The 22,037-nt window shown below is 37.0% G+C and overlaps 4 protein-coding genes across 5 annotated transcripts; 1 reads left to right on the top strand and 3 right to left on the bottom strand.

The window, feature by feature from the left end:
- Positions 1–2,003: 2,003 nt before the first annotated feature.
- On the bottom strand, positions 2,004–6,960 carry LOC109153091 (protein DCL, chloroplastic-like). The gene is made up of 3 exons (XM_019300857.1): positions 6,609–6,960; positions 4,211–4,325; positions 2,004–2,904 (listed from the first exon to the last, which is right to left on the bottom strand). Exons 1-3 carry the CDS (start codon positions 6,926–6,928, stop codon positions 2,737–2,739), a joined length of 603 nt encoding a protein of 200 aa, XP_019156402.1. The 5' UTR covers positions 6,929–6,960; the 3' UTR covers positions 2,004–2,736.
- An 817-nt stretch (positions 6,961–7,777) lies between these two features.
- LOC109153088 (F-box protein At1g47056-like) lies at positions 7,778–10,474 on the top strand. Of its 2 annotated transcripts, XM_019300854.1 has the most exons (3): positions 7,778–7,921; positions 7,985–9,927; positions 10,011–10,474. In XM_019300854.1, the coding sequence occupies exons 1-2, from the start codon at positions 7,819–7,821 to the stop codon at positions 9,421–9,423; spliced, it is 1,542 nt and encodes a 513-aa protein (XP_019156399.1). In that variant the 5' UTR covers positions 7,778–7,818; the 3' UTR covers positions 9,424–9,927; positions 10,011–10,474. The 2 variants fall into 2 exon arrangements, with proteins under 2 accessions (XP_019156399.1, XP_019156398.1); XM_019300853.1 differs by having other exon boundaries at positions 7,778–9,927.
- A 1,132-nt stretch (positions 10,475–11,606) lies between these two features.
- On the bottom strand, positions 11,607–13,202 carry LOC109153090 (formin-like protein 20). Its single transcript, XM_019300856.1, has 3 exons — positions 13,027–13,202; positions 12,364–12,897; positions 11,607–11,966 (listed from the first exon to the last, which is right to left on the bottom strand). The coding sequence occupies exons 1-3, from the start codon at positions 13,067–13,069 to the stop codon at positions 11,839–11,841; spliced, it is 705 nt and encodes a 234-aa protein (XP_019156401.1). The 5' UTR covers positions 13,070–13,202; the 3' UTR covers positions 11,607–11,838.
- A 4,442-nt stretch (positions 13,203–17,644) lies between these two features.
- LOC109153146 (low-temperature-induced cysteine proteinase-like) lies at positions 17,645–20,943 on the bottom strand. The gene is made up of 5 exons (XM_019300942.1): positions 20,411–20,943; positions 19,151–19,386; positions 18,901–19,041; positions 18,155–18,604; positions 17,645–18,066 (listed from the first exon to the last, which is right to left on the bottom strand). Exons 1-5 carry the CDS (start codon positions 20,883–20,885, stop codon positions 17,986–17,988), a joined length of 1,383 nt encoding a protein of 460 aa, XP_019156487.1. The 5' UTR covers positions 20,886–20,943; the 3' UTR covers positions 17,645–17,985.
- Between the last annotated feature and the right edge of the window lie 1,094 nt (positions 20,944–22,037).

Raw genomic sequence — 22,037 nt, 5'->3', positions numbered from 1 at the left:
TAATATATCAGGGTGGAAAATCACCACTTTTAAAATAATTGAGGGGGCTAATGTGCTTACATAAATAATTGAGGGAGAAAAAGTGCTATAAGTATATAACTTAGGGGAAAAAGTGTCATTTTCCCTTTTTTTAATTATTAGTCCTCATTTTATTACGGAGTATCATTTAATCAGATGCATTCCTGATCAATTAATTAATTGCACTCTAATTATTATTTTAAATAAAAAGAAGTAAATATCATTATACTTTTCAAAAAAAATCAATAAATTTAATTGAGATAAACCCAAAAAAAAAATAAAATTAAATACTTTTTCTCCTTTTCTTTCTTTTCTTTTCTTTGCCTCACTTTTGTTTCTTTGTTTTAAGTTGTCCAATTTTGTTAGGGTACTATAAAGCACTAGGGATATAATATGTTTTAAAATCCTAGAATAATTATTCATACAAAAAATAATATATTTCTAAAAAGTTCAATTCAATCTCATTGCACTATTTTTAAATAGTCTTTTGACTACATTGGCAAAAGATGTGTTTGAGAGGGTAGTATTGAGTAATTTATTGGTCCCAAGAACACTATTAGATACAAATGAGCTCGAATTCTCAACTTTATATGAAGTATTTAAATAACTCAGCGTCCGCCTTTTACTTGATTTAATGTTTTTTATGCGATGAGAGAAACTCGCAGCCACTATAAAAGTGTGCACTGAATAAACACTATTAATAATATGTAATAAATCACAAACCATTACACATTAGTGTGTTCATTTTCAATGTCCTATCCTATGAAAAGGAAAAGGTAGGGGGCGAGGATGTCCTTTTAGCTGGATCAAATGAATGGTCCGGTTCCGGTGGGCGAGGGCCCACATGATAATCATATAGTCTAGAGTCCAATGATCGTGTTTGTCATGTGATTATGGGCAGCAGATGATTAAACCTCTCATAATTATGATGTTAATTAAGGTTATACGTTAATCTTTACCTATTTATATCTCAGCAAACGTGCACCCTCTATAATTACAAATTATACATTCGTCATAATTACTACTCCGTTCATGTTATCTACAGTTGACTCTTGATTGCCCTTGACCGGCAGCTTTTCATTCTCCCTCCATACACATGTTTTCTTAAATATTTTATGCCATTATATTTTACTTTGTAACGCAAAATTACACACTTGTATATTTTAATTATTAATTAATAATAACAAATATCACACTCCTAGCCCCCTAAGTTCTCCCATTCAATAAGAATAAATAAAAGAGTGACTCTCTCCCATGAAACCGTCTCATGGATAAATATTCGTAAGACGGGTCGGGCCAATATGAAAATATAATATTTATACTGAAATATATAATATTATTAAAAAATATAAAATATTTGTTACTTATAAGGAAAAATATAATTTTTTTGATGAAAAATGTACAAAGTAATACTTTTATATCAAAATGTAAAAGTATTACATTTTCTCTTATAAATTACAAACACTTTATTCCTAATTAGTATTACATTTTACAATATAAGCATTGCATTTTCATCTTAACCCAACCATTCTCACGATCATTGTTCGTGGGACAGTCCCGCACAAATTTTTTCCTAAATATAATGATATTCATATCTATCTCTTTTACCTCACCAATGATTTTGAAGAGTATTTCCTCTTTTATTTATTTATTTATTTATTTTTCTTTTGATCAACAAATTTATTTTATCTCAATACCGTGATACCTAAGTAAGTCTCAGTAAGTAAAGTTCAACTCTCAATGAGAGTCACCTATTAGTTTTCTTGGTTTAAACCGGTCAACTATGAACATCTTAAACTAGTTTATCTCTTTGTGGTTATTTGCCAGTTAGGATCACAATGCGGGTTTCATCCAAACTTCACCTTCAGATAGAGATTGCTGGCTTTCTCATAAATCAAAGTAAGTGGAATCTCCTAGTACATTTTTGGTACAATTGATGAGATTAGTGACCATACCTGTAATCTGTTAGTAAAATCATAAACTTATGCAACTCGATCTACTGCATAATCTGATACGGAGTACATTTCATTCAAGAAAGTAGATACTATGAGTGTGAATATGTGACAGATGTAACATATGCAATAACTCATAGTGATATGCACACCAACTCAAATGCTATAGTATAGTAGTATACAGCTTAGTTTTCAACCAACGCGAGGGGGGGGGGGGGGGTGGGTTTGACGCCCTGTCTCTGAGGAAATTGAAGCAAAACAAATCTATTGTCTCACAGTGATGTGACCTTCTTCAAGGACTCTCACCTAAACCAAGACCCCATCAGCCCACTGTCATGACTCTGTGTGTGACTCACTATTATGCAGAAACCCATTTTGCAGAATGTTGCACTATTCTGAAGGACTAACATAATGCATGCATGACAAGGTAAAGTGTGCCAAAAGAAAGACAAGAAAATGCAGTCAAAATTCCGCATTCCAACTAATTAACATTTACTTCAATCATTCGCTGCTTTTGTCCCATCATCAAACTAAACAAGCACTGTGAATTAGGTGGTCAACAGATATCTACCTCATTGACGAAATGCGTGTCACGGGGGGTATATGTTGGTCATTGAATCCAGGGACCAGTTTCCTCTGTACACACAGCCATGAAAAGGAGCTTGGACTCTATAGAGCTTTTTCATTCAATGGGGGGGAGAGGCAATATATGCCAGAAATGTAAAACTTGATGATGTAAATCAGGTGGAGTTTATGAGGAGGAACCTTAGCTACCGAGTTTGAAATGTTCTTTTATGAATCTTTCTGCATGCAAAGGATACTTATCTCGGATATATTGTCGTAGACACTTTTGGTACGAAAAATCTATCCATATGCCATCCTTTCTCACGACAAAGAGACACCTGGAGTGTTTGAATTGGGGATGCCGATCAACCTGGAAACAGTTATAGAAATCTCTTTCAGTCCACTAAAGGTACAAACAGAGTATTCACAACCACTATAAAAGATTATCAAACTGCAAGATTGTTTCATATCAACGATAAAGTATCACGTGACAATTCAAGATATATTAATTATATCAATTCAACAGCTGAGTTGGCCAACTCCCTCTCAATGGACAACTCAGCAAAACCCTCTAGCTCCAGCTCAGTTCAGTTAGTTGCAGCTTACAGCTCAGAGGCATTTAAGTCCCAAGCCCGGGAAAGTTAACCAAGGAACAAGCCTACTTGCTATAGATTTTAGGTATGCTCATTCGCTGTCAACTAAATGATCACAACCAGCCCAGCTCCAATCTTTTATCTTTAAGTAAAGTGAATACAAATCAATTATGTGAACAGCACAACCTCTTTGTCCCTAAGAATATCAACAAATCCCGCTAGGGAGTCATAAGGTGGATTCTTTTTTACATGAATCAATTCATCTTTCCTTCTTTTTTTCTTTGTTTTTATATTCATCAGTATCTGATATGATTATCTAATGAACAATAAGTGAAAAAAATCACTCCAAATTACAAGGGGTCTGAACACGGAATATCTACTAGTCCTATTAATATTTGAAGGAAAAAAATATGTTGGACAAAAATAGCATCAATGATGAACTCAGCCACTAATGAGATCTGGTTTGTAAAAAACAGTCATGAAAATAGCAACAGGTACTAGATAATATGTTGTTTATTCTCAATAATGAGGTAAACAAATACAACATTTTATTCAGGGTTCTAGAACAGAATTTTTAAAAAATACAAATAAGGCCAATCTCATCTATAGAACTGCAGGTCTAAAATGCAAGGAGAAACCTCATAGTAATTAGGTTAGTTAGAATGGTTATTTAAAAAAAAGGGCTTGAGCAAACTTTTATGATGTAATCATTGGGATTTTTGTACAAAGTGATAATATTTCTGATAAATGAAGCCACATACAATTTAAAGTTATCAAATGCCTTGATGACATACAAACTGTAATAAGGAATCTCAAGCCTAATCATTTTAACAAGTATAAAGAGGAGGAAATCAGGAGTTTGTTTGTCATTTCAATGAGATAAAAGAATTTTGAAATTGTCAAAAATAAGAAAGCAAAAAGGAAACTGCAAGTCAGAAAGATGTCAAAACAGTGACTTAAGTTTACTTGATAAATATCATTCCAATTTAGTTGTGATGCTTATATTAGAAGCACCAAACTTGCAAGTGAATAGTAGTAGTTTGACAAGGAACAAGAAATACTATCACAACGCATGAAACTGACCATAATTGAATCAAGGCCACACCCAATTTTATCTTCAAAACGAGGATGATAAGCAAGAAGCTTCTCTACCACAATTTTCACATCTTCAGCTGTCAAAAGTTCTCCATCCATGTACCTATCACATAATACAAATAGGTGATCATGATTTATTGATAATAATAATCTCTCTTGAAACAAAACATGATTTAAGTAAACAATTGTTGACAAATTGCACATATCAATAAGATGTCAACCTTCCATAAATTTAAGATGCAAAGAATAGTCCAAATGAGAGGAGAATGCCTATGATGAAATTCAGAAATTCTACTACGAACTTGTAGGTGTGCTATTAAGAAATTATCATTTCATATGACTAACAAATAAAAAGGACAGAGACAAAGAAAGAAGCAAACTACAGTCTAAGGTTGACATTGAAGAGGAAAATTGAAGCATCATTGTAATTTAAAGCATTTTTTTTGTTTTCTCCATTATAGACAATAAGAAAAATGAAGAAGGATTTTGTCCTCAATTGGTAGCTTGAAATAGAAGCATCAAGCCAAACAAGTTTTCACTTCCTGCAAGCAGGAAAGAGAAACAGTTTTCAATTGGCCCCTTGACTTCTAAATCAATTGAGACACTAGTTCTTTTTATCAGAACTGTGAGAGAAGTATAATGCAGGAAATTCCACTACGACATCCATGGTTTACTGGAATTAACAGACAAAAATAATGCTGGACAAATGAGTGCAGTATTTGTGTGTCTGGTGTGTGGGTGACCACTGAATAAAACCAATTTAACAAATTTTACTTCAAAGAAGACAAACAAATTTCAAATTTAAGTTCCTTAACTTAGGGAAAAGTTTCATTACATCACACTTTTCCTGAGCTACATGACTTAACAAAAGACGTAACACTGATCTTTATCACTTTAATTTAACTTTGACAAGAGTTTATTAACTTTACATAACTAATATACAGTGTGCGCATAAAAATAAGGGGCAAAACTATTTTCTGCAAAAATAAACTGAGGGTCTTTCTGAGTCTGAACACAGATTTTCATCCATGAGGAATCCACATTCCATAGGTTAAAGGGGCTTGCTATTTACTCCTGAGCACACAAAATTTTAAGGCTTGTTGGGTCAATCAGACACACACAATACAAGTCAAGGTCACGGATGATAGAATTCAATTCACTCCAAACCTAGAACTGTTTCCAAGAAGGAAACCATGCATTCAATGTATTACCATTAAATCAACCAGGGCACTGATTGTTACTGTTAGTTAAATCAACTCATTAAAAATCATTTTTTGAACCCACTGCTGATGCATGATAGTTGCCATTTTGTGTTCATAGTATATTAGGCACCTTTGAGTTCCACATTGTAATACAGCAAAAGGATGTTCTTGGAAATGTATAGGCTTGGACTGTTGACAAAATTGACCTTGTATTTTTAAGTCTATTATTGAAGAGTATATGCTATTTAATTATTATTTCAACAAATTAGCAGTATATTAGCAAAAGCATCCTGAATTTTCTTTCACTTGTAATGTTACTATAAACTAAGCATTGGTGAAGTCAACGGAAACAATTATTGATAACTATGGAGTGTAAAATATTTTAAGTATCTGAAGTCTTTGTTTATGCAAGGGAAGGTAAACTTTTAATTATCCAAACTACAAGGCAAGAAAATTCCTTGATTAGTAAAATGAAATCCCTTTATCCAATTACACTGTTAATTTTCTTCTTCTTCTCCAATTTGACTACCCGCCTCACAGTCATCCAATGCCATAAGGGAACACTAAGCACTCCAGGGTTGAATTCAGTAGAATATAATCGTCCTGCCTTAATGTATATGCATTTATAAGACGATTATGGCCTATATCATCCGATTAACTATGACAGAAATGTAATCTGTATATATCACAAAGATTAGACCTGCAAATAACCTGACAGGTTCCGTCTTTTCATTATGAGTTCATTATGTGCACATTCAAGGTATGTCAGAAACAACGTGCTTGGAGCCATTAACTCTTGAGGTAAATGAATCCATATCCATGATAAAGAGGCTTTAATGTTTCAAGCATGGCAATGCAATCCCAGTCTGAAGTAAATCTAAAATCATTTATTAACTCTTAGGATTCAATCAGATTCATGCATCAAAACTGAGCAGTATGCTTTCCAATTAAATGACAACTTGCTGCTAGACTGCTATGATTCACAATATAAGATGTAAAATAGAACTGGTGTACAATGCATTGGATATAAACATGTTTTTCTTCATGTCCTTCACTAAAATTTAGTACCATATCAAGAGCATTATAATCTTATAGGAGTTCAACGAATCCTTAGGCCTTAGCTATGTTGGCAGTAGTTTTTCAATAAATGTTGAATTGAAAAAGGGAGGGAGATTTGGAGAAACCTATCTGAGTGAAGAATTTCTTTGGTGAGCAAAATGACCGGTTCGATGTCTCTGAGTATCTCCAATTCTTTCGCCTTCCATTTCCGGTAATCCGCGCTGAACCGTCTCAGATACGGCGGCGGACCTTTGGCGCTGAATACGGCGGCGGTCTGGCTCTGGCTCACAGAAGCTGCGTCCGCGTCTGACTTAATTGACTCGGAGGTGTCGTTGCACCGTAGTCGACGATTGAGTAGACCGGAGGTGAGAAGGTGGTGCTGCGGTTGCCGATGGTAGTGAAGGCGGTGGAGCGGTAGACCTCCGAGGGGCAACGGAGCAGCCATTGATGGGGATTCTGGAGCGAATGAACTGAAGTAACGAAGAGAAGGTAGAAGTAGGCCCCGCACAAAAACTTTTTTGGATTTTTTTTTAGAAAATATCAAATATGCTATCAAACTTTACTTTAAAAAGTTAATTAGGTGTCTAAACTTTTTAAAGTTACAACTAAAATCATTAACATTTTATTTTGGTTCAATAAAATCCAAAATCGGTTAGTGGCCTGTGATGCAAATCACTAAGGTTCTAACATTATTTTTAACAAAAAATCGATTACCGATCGATGGTCACCTTCTCTAGCGACCATTTCTATTTCGCTTTCTAGAGAAGGAAACGCCTTCATAGAGAGAGGTGACTATAACTAGTCGTCTTTTCAAAGAGAAGCAATCAAAACTGGTCATCTTTTTGAGGAGAGGCAACCAAAACTAGTCGCTTTCTCCGTTATGGTCGTCTTTCTTCAGAGAGGTGACCAAAACTTAGTTACCTTCTCTGGCCGACTAGAACTGGTTACTTTCTTCTGAGAGGTGATCACAAATGATCGCCGAAAAAAAGCGCTCGTTTTTCTAGGCAACTGGCGGTTAGTCTCCGGCGATCGATTTTTGGTATGAAATGATGTTAGAACTCTAATGACCAACTATCACATGTCGCTAATCTATTTTTGAATTTCATTGCACTAAAATAAAATGTTAATAAATTTAATTACAACTTTAAAAAGTTTAAACATCTAATTAATTTTTAGATAAAATTTGAAAACATATTTGACCATTTTACCTTAAATGATTGAACCCTTCATATTTTCAAATTTTTTTTTTTAATTTTGTCTTCAAAAGGAAATTAGGTAGTTGAGCAAAACAACAAAAAATCGGCTGTCCATCGTTTTTCTTATGGTCTGCTGTGGATGGGCCAATTTGCTTCCACAGCCGCCGGAGCTCAAAATCACAACCACCGGAAAAAATCCGGCTTTACTGCTATGGTTATGCCGATGCAGGGCACTGAAAAATCCGACGACGTTATAGGCGAGGACTTATCCGATTATTCATTTAACATTCCCGATGAGTGTTTGGCTATCATTTTCCAGTCTCTTAACTCCGGCGACCGTAAGCGGTGTTCCCTCGTGTGCCGTCGGTGGTTCCAGATCGAAGGTCAGAGCCGGCACCGTCTCTCGCTGCGTGCCCAGACAGAGCTCGCCACGGAGATTCCTTCAATTTTTTCGCGATTCGATTCGGTCACGAAGCTCGCGTTGAAATGCGACCGCAGATCTGTGAGTATCGGTGACGAAGCGTTGGTTCTTATTTCGCTTCGATGCCGGAATCTCACTAGGTTAAAGCTACGGGCATGCCGGGACCTTACCGACGCCGGGATAGAAGCTTTTGCGAAGAACTGCAACGTTTTGAAGAAGCTTTCCTGTGGATCCTGCAGTTTTGGAGCTAAAGGCATGAACGCCGTATTCGATAACTGCTCGTCCCTCGAGGAATTATCAGTCAAACGGCTGCGCGGTATTGCAAACGGTGCTATGGCCGATCCAATTGGCCCCGGCGTGGCTGCCGGATCGCTCAGAGTTATTTGCTTAAAGGAGCTTTACAATGGACAGTGTTTCGGACCGTTAATTACTGGATCGAAGAATTTGAAGACTCTAAAGCTCTTAAGGTGTTCTGGTGATTGGGATAAGATTCTGGAAGCCATTTCCGATCAAATCAGCGGCCTAGTTGAGGTTCATGTCGAGAGGCTTCAGGTTAGTGACGCTGGTCTTGCTGCAATTTCGAATTGTTCAAATCTTGAGATTTTGCATCTGGTAAAAACTCCCGAATGCACAAATGTTGGGTTGAAAAATGTTGCTGAACACTGTAAACTCCTCCGGAAACTCCACATTGATGGGTGGAAAACGAATAGGATAAGCGATGAAGGGTTGCTTGCTGTGGCAAATCACTGCCCAAATTTACAAGAACTGGTTTTGATTGGGGTTAATCCGACGCTCGTTAGTTTAGAGAAACTCGCTACGAATTGTCCAAATTTAGAAAGATTAGCTCTCTGTGGGAGTGAGACTGTGGGGGATCCCGAGCTCTCCTGCATTGCTGAGAAATGTGTTGCATTGAAGAAGCTTTGTATAAAGAGTTGCCCCATATCAAACTTGGGAATGGAAGCACTTGCTAGCGGGTGCCCGAGTTTGATCAAAGTGAAGGTTAAGAAATGCAGGCTGGTGACTTCTGAGGCTGCGGATCGGTTGAGGGCTAGTAGGGGTTCGCTTGCTGTGAATTTGGATACGGTTGAGGTGGAGAATCCCGATGGGGCTGCTAGTGATGACGGTGTGTCTGAAGCTGGTCAAGAGAACCAGCAGGTGGGTGGCCAAGTTGGTGGTGGTGGTGGTGCTGCTAATATTGCTTCGAACAATACAAGGAGGTCAAATTCGTTGAGGGCGAGGCTGGGACTTCTAACGGGGAGAAATTTAGTTGCGTGTACATTCAGAAGGTGGTCAAGCTTTGGTGGGAGTTCCAGGAATAACTAGAGAAGCCGAGAAGGAACTGATTGATATGAAGCAAGAAAGAAGAGCATTCTTGACCTGTTCCCACCATTCTGCCTTTTAGTTAATTTTTATTTTTGTCTCTGCATTTCACCTTTGTATGCTTCTTTTTTGCCCTTTCCCTTCCATACATTACATCTCCACGATTAAGAACCTTAGAATTTCCACCCATCTGATTCGATAACATATCCACTAAACCAATGCTTATCTTTTAAGTAAACCAATGCTTATCTTTTAAGTGGGCAGAAGTTCTTACTAGTTTTCTATTTCATTCGAGAAACTACTTATTACGAATTCGCTTGGTGGAGTCATCTCAGAGTAGTGGAGTCATCTCAGAGTATCTATTTTGATTCGAGAGAATCAAGAGTGGTTTTCGGTGCGGCTTTTCAATCATTATTTTGCATCCACAAAGGATAAAATGTTCATGGTGCCACCCACATTATGGCATACCTAGTCAAACACACCAGGACATGCATGCTTCTAGCGATTGTAAGTAGTAAGCTACATAATTTTTGCTTATTATTTCCAAGTTCTTACTCCCCTAGTGAACTTATATTTCGTACTCAATTCAGGTGACCGGCTACCAAGACAATTATAGAAGTGCACGATGAAAGAGTGAAGTCTGGGTTTAATGGTTTCAAAATGAGTGCTTGATGAAAGAGTGAAGTCTGGGTTGAATGGTTTCAAAATGAGGTTGATCATTTGGTAGGCTACACCAGCCTCTATTTGTCTTTTAATTGCTTCCCATTACAGGGCGAGGGTCTATGAAAAGTCCTTTGATAAAAGGATCCAATGTTCATTGTGTGGAAATTCTCTTTGGTTGGTAACACAACAGGAGGAGAAGGAAGAGTCGATTTTTCGGGTTGGTTGGCAACTTGGCATGTTATTCAGTTTAGATTTATGTATGTATGTATTTTCACCATCATTACAGATTTACAGAGCCTTTGTTCATGAACATTTAACATAGTTATGCTGAATCTTGTTCTTTCATGAACTTCCAACTGTGAAATTGTTTTTTTGGTTCTCATTTGTAGCATCTGTTATTTGTTAATTGTGAAATGTTTTTACCATGAAAATTCTTAATTCTAACATTTCTAGTTCCAGTGGACTGTGTAAAACCACATCCAAAAAAGCACTGAATCATATACACATATCCAGGATTGGAATGTGTCCCTAATCCAGCAACACTTTGTGGAACGGGACACTAACTTAATTCTTAAAACCCTAGTGAGTCTAGATTTGCAGGATATTTGGTATTGGTGTGGAGACATTAGAGGCAACTACACAGTGAAGGATGGTTATAGGAGGCTCAGAGAGATTCCAACGGTTGGTTCCAATGTTTGTAACAAACTGTGGAACCTCCAGGCCCCCCTTAAATGGAAAATGTTGTGGAGGGCTCTATCAGGCACGTTACCTACAACTATGAACTTGAAACAAAGGAGAGTTGATGTTCCTGTGGAATGTCCAATCTGTTTGTGGTATTTATGAGGAGGACGTCATGCATATCCTATGCTTATGTGACTTTGCAAAACAAGTATGGAATATTTCACAGCTGCCCATCCTGGACCCCAGTGGTAAATCCTTCATGCAGTGGGTGGAAGATTGGCTTTGTTGTATTGCAGATAGCTTTTCCATGATAGCAGCCAAATTGTGTGGGTTTCTTCATGAATTATGGCAAGCCAGAAAATCATGCTGTCTGGGACGGTTATGTTCCTTCTCCCATGTTAGTCACGCAAAATGCTACGCCCAGCTGAAGTTCTTGGAGTGCCATCAACCTGCCACGCACACAACAACTTTTACAGCAGGCTTGGATATGCAAGGTGGATGCCGGCTTGCATGGAGACCAAAACAGTAGCGGAGCAATGGTGATTCGGGAAGCTCTATCATGGATCAAGAGACGCAACTTGGAGCAGGTTCAAGTAGAATTAGACAGTTTAGTTATTTGTTCCTTTTTATATAGTCATTCGTTACCCCGGTCTCATATGGGCTCAATTCTCTTTGATTGTACTCGTCTTTTTAATTCTATTCAAGGCTGTAGGATCCAGTTTATTAGTAGGGTTAGTAATAAGGTTGCCCACAAACTTGCTAAGACTGAGGGGGCTGTCACATTGTTCAGGGAAATGATTTCCTGTCCCTCCCCCATTCTTGATTTCCAGACACCATATGTCTGATTTAATCCATTTTGATCAATCAAGAATATAGTTACTATTGAATCTTGAATGGAGAGAGTTTTACTTCATTCACTTTGTACAAGGATTCCAAATTCTTGGACCAAATATGGTCAAAGATGTTTTTGATACAAAAAGAAAAGAAATAATCACAAATCTAATGCTCAGTTTATCACAATCAGTTTATTTGTATGCTTTGGCACGCAGATTTATTTGGGTTCAAAATCGGGGCTTAGTAGTGGGGAGGCGGATAAGCACCGGCAGCTGGCGGCGGTGGATACACACCCAAGGATGGAGGAGGGTTTTGGTAATGTTCGTTTGTCGTCTGGGGCGGCGGCCATGGACTTCCACTCAACCAAACTGTAAATGACGTTAATCAATAACATATTAATCATGTTACCACAACAACAACATTAATCTATGACCGAGCAAACTGTCAGCTGCATAATCACAAGATTACAAGTTCTACTTCTAACCTTCTTAATTTAAGCTGAACAGTTATGAACATCCTAAATTGGTATATGGTCATTTGACCAAAGTGTATTAATCTTGTTACCAGAATAACAACAATAACATTAATCTATGATCGAGCAAATTATCAGCTTGATAATCATAACAAACTATGAACATTCTAAATTGATTAATGTAAATTTTTGAACAGTGATTACAGGTTTCATTTTTCACTCAACAAACAAAAAAAATACCCATTCTTTAACGTTTGTGTCAATGTTCTTATAAACTACAAAAAGGGATGTACCTGGGGGATAGACACCGGGGGCGTGAGGAGGAGGTTGTGGAGGATAACCACCGGCAGGGGCGGCGGCGGGTGGTGGCGGGTAGGCGGCGCCAGGTGGGGCATACGGGTAGGGAGGATAACAAGATGAGTGAGTTTGCGGGGGATAAGGGGCAGGCACATATGGCTCGGAGTTAGAAGAGTAGGTGGGGCAAGGAACCGAAGCAGACGAAGCCGCCGCCGCCGCCGGAGGAGGATATGGAACCGGAGCTGCTAAACTTGAAAAGAAAAGAAATGGCGTTTGACTTGGTGGATTAGGATTAGAATTAGGATTGGGAGGATAAGAACTTGGGACTGCAGGACTGCCAAGAGGAGGAAAGGCCGTGGCAGCAGCCGGCGCAGGGTAGGTGGCGGCGGCGGCGGCCGGCTGATAAGAAGCTGCCGGAGAAGGGTGTACGCCATTGTAGGGTAACACAGTGGAAATGGTAGAATTTGGGGTTGTATATAATGGTACCTCAGGAGGCTTCACACTGCAATCCAAACTCTCCCCAGAACTACCTGTATACAAAAATAATCGAAATCAAAGATGATAAAAGGTTTAATTCAAATCGGGATTAATGCACGATTTCATAGTTCAAAAATAATTGAAATCAAACCAAAAACGAAGATGGTAAAGCGCATACATACCGGTTTGGTTTGCAGGGATTGGTGTATAAGGAACAGCACCCATGGTGTATCTATTGCACAAAATATGAAATTAGGTTAGAGAATTTAAAGAAATGAAGCCAAGATGGAGCAATTCTTCCATGTGTAAGAGTTGACTTGAAGCCTATTTGCCAGCAAAATAAGGACAAAGACCGTGTTGTAAAACACGTTTAGTCAACTGAAGAAAAATGGGCAATTCTTGAATTGTACCAACAAGTTGTAGTAGTGGCGGCATGTGAAAGATGAGGGTAATGCTTTTTGACTTGGTAAGATCGAATAATTGATTCTAGGAGCACAAACCATCTATACTTTTGACTTAAAAAGAGATTAAAGTTTATCACCAAGCACCTTCTGCTTAGAAGACACTTCTGTGGTTCCCTTGAAGGAAGATCACATGATCAAACTCTGATGGTGGGATATTAATCCTTTGGTCTTCAGTATGTAAGATCCAGATCTAAAGGTCTTAGTGTGGAAAATACATCCAATGTGGTGAGCTTCTTGTGGGCACCAGACACTCGAGACCTAACGGTCTTAGTGTGGAAAATACATTCAATGTGGTGAGCTTCTTGTGGGCACCAGACACTCGAGACCTAACAGTCTTATTGTGTGAAATACATCCAATGTGGTGAACTCTTTATGGGCACCAAGGCACTTCAGCAAAAAATTTCACCTTTTGTAAATAATGTATAAATTCCCAAATATCGAAAAGTCTTCTTTAGACCTACCAACAAGGACCTTTTAGATATTTAAATTATAAACTTTTAATTAGGCTAAAAAAAAAAAAAAAAAAAAAAAGGCAGGACAATGTGATGACATGGGGCTAAGTTTTTCTCATAGTTGTGGTTGAAATAGATGTATCTCTTACTTAATACATATCTGCCATTCTCAATTTTCCATTTAAAGTTTGCGATAAATGAATGGAACACATTGTCAATGGAATCCCTACCAGTCAACCATTTCCTTGCAACTAACTACCACTAATAAACTTTCTAAATGAAGAAGTTAAATTTTAAAAGATATCAGTGGGTATTAATTCAGTAGATAACAAGTCTTACTTAGGAATTAAGATTTACTTTTAGCGATAAGGTTGCGACTCACTTGCTTTGAACATTGGGAGTTTCGATTTTGATTGAAATTTTTTTATGCGTAGAATATACAATTTAGACTTGATTTATCTTTTCATGAATTATTCAAGAAAATTAAAAAAAATTAAAAGAAAAAAAAAGTTTCATAAGTTATGTTTCCACAAACCCCACGATACAATAGTTATGTAGACCAAGGCCAATTCAAGACAATTATTACTTTGTACTATTAATAGAAAAGTGTCTTATCTTGAATTGATATATGCTCTTATTCCTTTAAAATACTTGGACATAATTTTATTGGTTATAGAAAATTAAATATCTTGTCACATATAATTGATAATTTAGATTTAATAAGTGTATATTCACATCCATTGAAAAAATTGGCGATAGAATGGCAGTTGACATAACATATATGTTGATATTTTTAGCGTGTATGGTTTTTTAGGAAATAAATGTTCTCATAAAGCTAGATTAGGAATGAAGGAAAAAGATAGCAGAGAAATGTTAATTCGGCAGCTCATATTTTAGCTAAATATGTAAGTGTGGTGTCAGCACGGTCTGTCTGGAGGGATGTTCCTCCTCCATTTTAGAATGTTGTGTCATCTTAATGCAATCTACAATTTTTGGCCCTAAAAAAAGCAACGAAGGAAAAGATTCCGAGAAGTCGGAAACACACAATTGAAAACACAACTTCAAGAAATCTTACTAATTTTTTCCTTTTGACATAAAGAATTTCACCGCAACGGTTAGAAAAATTTTCACCAACCATGGCTATTTTTGTTAACTTTATGTTTTCAATCACCATTAATTTTTAAAAAATGAAGATTAATGCCAATGATTTAACTGACCAAAATTTTCAACCATCAGAAAAAAAAAATGGTGAATATTACCAATCACTTTGATTGATTATTGGTAATATTCAAAATCAATTCTAAAAGTGATTTTTTTTTTAAATGTTGCTTCCGGCTAGAACTCTCGATTTCCAACATTTTTTGTTAGAGCTCTAGATTTTCAACTATTTTTAGGTGATACAGAATTAGAGGATTTGCAGCAAAGAAATTGCATGTAAAAGTAATGAAGGTGAACCTTCTTTATTAGGATCAAACGCTTACCACTATTTTAAAAGTTATAACTAGTAGCGAATGCGTAACTTTATTTTTTATATACAGCTACATTTTTTAAGGCAAAATGCTGCACTTGGTCTTTCAAGCCTCCACCCAACAATCCTCCTAACCACTTTGTGCTAGACTTGGCCCTTCACCAACCCCTGCCCAACAATTCCCCCCAATACTTGCTAGTCCAATAATTGGTAGCTACGGGGATTATTGAACGGATGCCAGTGAAGGGTCAAGTCCAGCACTCTACCTCTCAAAAATGTGGTGGTATAAGGAAATAAAGGTACGTCTTCGCTATGAGCTATAGCTTTTGGCGTAATAGTAAACGTTTGATCCTAACAATTTTTAACATACTTAAGGTTCATTTTTAGTATATTACTTAAAAATACACCTTCAATACATAAAAAGAATAAACTTTTAATATATTAAAAATGAACATTTATCATATTTATCTTGCAAGTATAGTTTGCCAAACTTCTCATGAACTAGTTTAGATAGGGCAAATTATACCATGGACCAATGTTTACCTTGCATTGTGGACCCCTGGTCCAAAATAATCTTCAAAGACCAGGTCACCAGGGCTCATCAAAATTTAATTACAATTTATTCTTAACAAACATGTTACGTGTCTTCAATTTATTTATAGGTACAAAAATGATTAATTACATATACAAAATACATTAACTACATATACATAATTTTTTGACCAGCACAATGCAAGATGAGGTTAATGGCAAATTATGCGGTGCATCCGTATGCATCCTGCATGGTGCATACGGATGCAAAAACGACGTCATTTTGCATAAAACGCGCGCCCTACTTTAAAAAAAAAAAAATCAGTTTCGATTCTCATCAACAACATTATGTTATTCATTTTTAGTTCATTAATTTTGGATTTTTTAGTTATGAAATTCTGGAAGTGTAGTTATGCAATTATGGATATGTAGTTATGAAGTTATGGATGTGTAGTTATGCAATTCTGGAATTATAGTTATGCAATTCTGGAAGTGTAGTTATGCAATTCTGGATGTATAATTATGCAATTCCGGAAGTGTAGTGAAATTATTGATGTGTAGTTATGCAATTCTGATTTTTTTTATTTATTAAGTTAGATGCCAAAATGACGTCGTTTTTGCATCCGTATGCACCATGATGCACAGCATAACGTTCCGAGGTTAATGGTATAACAATTGTTTAGATAGTAGTAGAGGTAACTCTTGATATAGTGTTACTCATCTTGCTGTGATGACCTAGGCCCAACCTTACTCATTTTACATTCCTTGCAAGACTAAGCTTCAAAGTTGGGCCTGGGTCCAATACTACCCCAAGGGAAGGAACGTTGCTGTGGAATCGTGTTCACCATGCGCATGGTAAACACGGGGTAAATTCATAATTTTTATATTGTTGATTCATAATTTTTTTTTATATTGTAGATTCATAATTTTTGTATTGTAGATTCATAATTTTTGTACTGCGAAGACGAAATAACGCGATTGCAAAGAGAGAAACGCCGTTAACAACAAACGAAGAACAAAATTATGAATTTACAGTATAAAAATTATGGATCTACCTCTGTGTTCACCATGCGCATGGTGAACACGTTTCCCTGACATAATTTGTCCCAAGGGAATGAATGTATAGTTCATTGGAATCATCGAGTATATCTGCAAAAATATCTCTTTCTTGTTTTCTTTGATGGAGAGGAGACTTGAATTATTATTTGATGGTATATGTTATCTAAATTTTATTTGTGTAATAATTTACAAATTATACATTAAAAAGATAAATTATATTAAAAAAATATTGAACAACAAGCTCATCCGAAAAAATCTTTGGTTAGAATCGAACTCCTTATTTTCTATATATGAGAACCATATTATACTGACTCAATCACCCCTTTTATTACTTCTTTTTATTCATGATTCATAACAGTTAGGTAGAGGTGCATAATCTTAAATTATCATCCGCCTCAAATAATTAACGAAATTAAAGAATAAAAAACAAACCAGACAACAATTGAATACCTAATTACCTAAATTATTGGTTGATGGAATATAATTTGTCTGCTGCTATTTCTTGTTCTATCCTGCTAATAATAATCACCACCTAATTCAAAGCTCAAAAGTCAAAACACACTAAAAGCCACTGACTCATATACAAAGAACCTGAATCCCTTAAGCAAAAAGTTTACTTTAATTTCATCTAACATTAGATGTAGATACTAAAGAATTAAGAACATATCTTGAGAAAAACTCCAACCAGTTGATTGACTTGTTAATTTGATAACTACAAAATTTACAATTCGATCCCCTTATTAGTTTGACCCAGTATTATAAGCAACTAGGCAAGTATACACCCAATACACAACAACAACAACAAAAGAGCATATAGTAGAAATGCTTAGAGAATTGAAAAGTTCTTGCTATTATTAGTAGATGAAAGTGCAGTACACATAAAGAAGAAAGCAGCAGCGTTGCAGAATGACAAGCCTATGTGCATAATCAGACAATGCTAAACAATAAATCTGTCTTTTTGGTTTTCGTTTTTAATCCAATGCCAGGAATAAATAGCACAGTATATACAAAAGATCAGTATCAATGCAACCCCTTGAATCAGGGCACATTTATCTCTGAATGAAACGACTTCTGCGGTTCAGTGCGCCTAGGAGAAAGGTACTTAAACCCTTTACGCCTGGGGCACTTTTGCCTTTGTCATTCCACTGCTGAGAACTCGAGGAGTATTCAAGAACTGCTGCCGTTGTTTCTAATCTTCTTGGCAGGGGTGCGTCTCATAGCCTTCACTCCAAATGGACTATCCTTGCTCTGCATCAATCGAATGTGCTACAGATTAGCAACAAAAGATAACAAATAACAAATGTGTTATGTGCTTTGTTGAAGTTGGTGTACTTACCACTGTGCAGGTGCCTTGTCTGACATGGCATACAGGGTAGTCGTGAGGGCAGCAACTGTAGTGGTCATCACAGCAAACCGCGCTTTCTAGAGGGCAGCATCCCCATGCAAAGCAGTAGTTACCATACGGGAAGACACAGCAGCAGGTGGTGCTAGTAGGGCACTCGTTGAAGTTATCACACATGTTGGGGGGACTGACTGGAGATGGAGGAGATGGACCGGGGTTGGGTGGATTTTCACCTGTCTTGGTCGGGTAAGAAGGCTCTATCGCGATACCACACAAACCATTTGAGTCTTTCACGTTGCGCTGCATCCTCACATAGCCTTTCTCTCCCCAGGATGCACCCCATGAGTTCTTAACAATCCAATAATCTACGCCGCTTTCTGTACCATATCCAACAGCAGCCACACCGTGGTCCAGGTCTGTTCCACATGATCCAGTAAATATACCCTGGAATCAAACTTAACATCAATCAGCTACTCCAAACAGACCATTCAAAGTAGAAAGAGAACTAATGTAGGGTTTTTTCATTTTAGTGAATGTATCAATGAGAAAGAGTCGTCATTAGAAAGATTATCTGTTCACAAATTAGAACACTGGACAAAAAACTGGCACATTACTTCATAAATTTTGATCATGCTACTCTATAGCAAAGGGTGAAATGGTTATCCATTTGTTTTAAAAAATTAGCCTTATATATAAGGTCCCATATGCAGTTTTCTGTAATGTATGAAGTGCAATATTACCGATGTATAGAGTTGGAAGTCTCTGCCACCAGCTTCAATGGCAACACTAACTGGCTGGCCTGCAACTGCCTCTTTTAGTGCACTCTCATCATAAGGAGTAACATCCTCATACCCATTAATAGAAACGACCTTAGCATTTTTCTGCAGGGAGAAATTACAGAATTAAAGACGTTAGGAATTTTTAATAGCAATTCATTTATTTTACCATAGTTTTTTTTCCTGATAAACAGTGCAAGATGTGATTACTGACCCTTGTTTGATCACACCTTCCATCCCTACCAGTGTAGGGGTAATCTGCCTCAGTATCAATACCACCGTTCTTGATGATGAACTCGAAGGCATAGTCCATTAGACCACCATTGCAGCCTTCGTTATATGATGTATCACAATCCACAAGCTCCTGTTCAGACAATGAGATCAATTCACCAGTCACGATCTGGTTTATACCTTCCACGGCAACAATGGTTGAGAATGCCCAGCAACTCCCTATTCAATGTCAAATCAATTAATGCACATAAACCATAAATGACAACATCCAAAGTAATCAAATTGCACCCCACCAATCAACTACAAGTCTGCAAGTAGAAGTTTTCACTTCCTTTTTACTTATTTTACTGCATAAACTTCTGTTTTCGATCTTGGTATTCTGGGTTGTGCCAAAAAGGCCACAAACAGGAAAGCACAAGGTCCATACAAAGTAAGAACAAAGAATGGTGGGCGGGCACTACTTTTTACATGATAAGATTCCTTCCCTCTTCTACAGATAAAGGTACTCCATATTTAATACACTTAACATTTTTTTATACATTAAGTATCCCAACTTAACTAGACTAATCCTAAGTCTCAAGAACCCGTGAGTCCCCCATCAGTTCCCATGATCCCACCACGGCCTGTACACTACAGGCCGGGATTTCATCTCATCTACTCGGTCAAATTCTCCAATGATCCTAGAAACGCTGCCGCTAGAACAAGACTTACCCTAACATCTTTTTGTTTACCATGGACCTACACCTACTCATCATCCGTTATGATAATAATAATATTTAATAAGGCAAAAAAAAAATATCTTTTATTGGGAATAGTAACGCATCACCTAATAAGGTTATTATAAGCACCTGGAACAAAATCAAAATATAAATGCAAATATAAATATACAGAATAACAGTTTTTCTTATCGAATCATCGAAATCCTCATAAATTGATCCTATAACTTCTTAAGCGTAATTCACTTTTTCTCTAACCCGGCTGAGATCTCATCTGTTCCTTTTGAAAATTTTAACCTTACAGTATTAGCAAGTTGAAGATAATATTAATCCATTTTTAGTTCAATTTTATACTCCAAAAGCTAATAGAAGATCAACTTGCCACTACATCTACGGATTTGGTCCAACCAACGAGCACCAGGTAGTATGCACAAGTATATTTTATTAAATTACTAGAATAAATAAATAATTATAATATTAGATAAAATATACTAGAAAAATGAGAGAAAGGAGAAGAGAAGGCATACCACAGCTTCCTTGATCTTTGACTTCGGCGACGGCACCTTTCTCTCTCCAGTCAATGGAGTCCGGCAAGCTGCCGCCGACCTTGGGAGCATACCGCCGATCGCTCTTCGTCTTAGCGATTCTCCGGCGAGCATCGGTCTTGGCGCCGAGGTACGTTGACCGGTACTCCTCGTTGGTGAGATCAGCGAATCGGTTCAGCCCGAGCTTGTAGGCCCGGTCTTCCCGGCTGTTCTGCTCGTCGATGTACCTGAGGTTATCCTTGAAGATCTCAAACCTCTTATCCTTCTCTCCGCCGAGGCCGTTGTACGATTTGCCGTGCTCCACTAGCCACGACTCGTACAACGCCATGACCTCCTCGTCGGTCCGGCTCAGGCCTTTCGCCGGATGCTCCTCGTCGTAGGTTATGATCGACATGTCCGCCGCCGCCGCCGAGACGGCGGCGAGGACAAAGAGGGAAAGGATCAGAAGTTTTGCCATGTCCGGAGAGGATAGTGTAATCACAGTTGTGAAGAGAAATGGGAATGAGCTACAGAGGATAGGGGAGCGGGGAATATAAAGGAGGAATCGAGGGTATTACAGTCAATTCACTTGTGGGACAGGGTAAAAGAATAAGAAGGACCCCGGTGTAACGAATAGGAAGCTGCCGAGAAATTATCGGAAAGGGTAAAAGACGAAAAAGGTCAGATAGAATTTTTACATACAGACAACGATATAGAGAGAGAGAGAGAGAGAATTGGCTGAGAATTCGGAGCGCTATGAAAAGCTCTATAATTTCTCGCGACTGTTTTGACTGTCGGTAAATAATTCTTACCGTTCCTTAGTCTTTGGTTTTCTCCATTTATGTTGACTTCATTTATTTACAATTTACAAATAAAGTTTGTATTATTTTTATACTTGATAATTATATTTTTAAAATTTATATATTAATTTTAATGAACAATTTGTATTTAAATTATAAGTACAATTTTATTTATTTTAAATTGGTATTTTTTTTTTTAATAATAAGTGTTAAGATTTCTATAATAAGTAACAAGTAACTATCTTATATACCATTCATTTTATAGATTTTAATTCGTGAGACGGTCTTATACAAATGAGATTTAAAAAGGTAAAAATTTATGTGAGACTGTCTCACGGGTCTCAATTCGTGAGACATGTCGGATGTTTGATTAATCTTTTTTCCAACCCATATGATGAAATCATTTTGGTAGTGGGATGTAGTATAGTTTGGAAAGTCAAATTCGTATCTAATTCCTTATTAGTGATGAATTTTTACTATGGCTCTGTTTGACAAACTTAGCTGAAAAGCAATAAGCTCCTAAATAAGTTATGCGTCTATGTCAAGTCATATCTCATTTACTTTTGACAAACACAAATTGGATCGAAGTAAATTTGACACAATCTTTCCTATAATAGTATCTAAACCTCAAATGGGTTCTATTCGAGAATACATTTCCTATATGTAAGAAAGTTTTTTTTTTTTTTTTATCTTCATATAAGTGTTAATAGAATTTATCTTATATTAATATTAATTTGCTTTCTTATCTATTAGTATTATTTTATTGTTTTATTTGATTGGTGCATGTGTGCTATGCCAAGATGGATAAACAAGTGGGAGGAAAAACTGCA

The sequence above is a fragment of the Ipomoea nil genome, unplaced genomic scaffold (genome assembly GCF_001879475.1).
Source record: "Ipomoea nil cultivar Tokyo-kokei standard unplaced genomic scaffold, Asagao_1.1 scaffold2480, whole genome shotgun sequence".
NCBI lineage: Eukaryota > Viridiplantae > Streptophyta > Magnoliopsida > Solanales > Convolvulaceae > Ipomoea > Ipomoea nil.
Note: the sequence above shows the minus strand (reverse complement) of the source record. Positions and strands in the feature narration are given on the sequence as shown.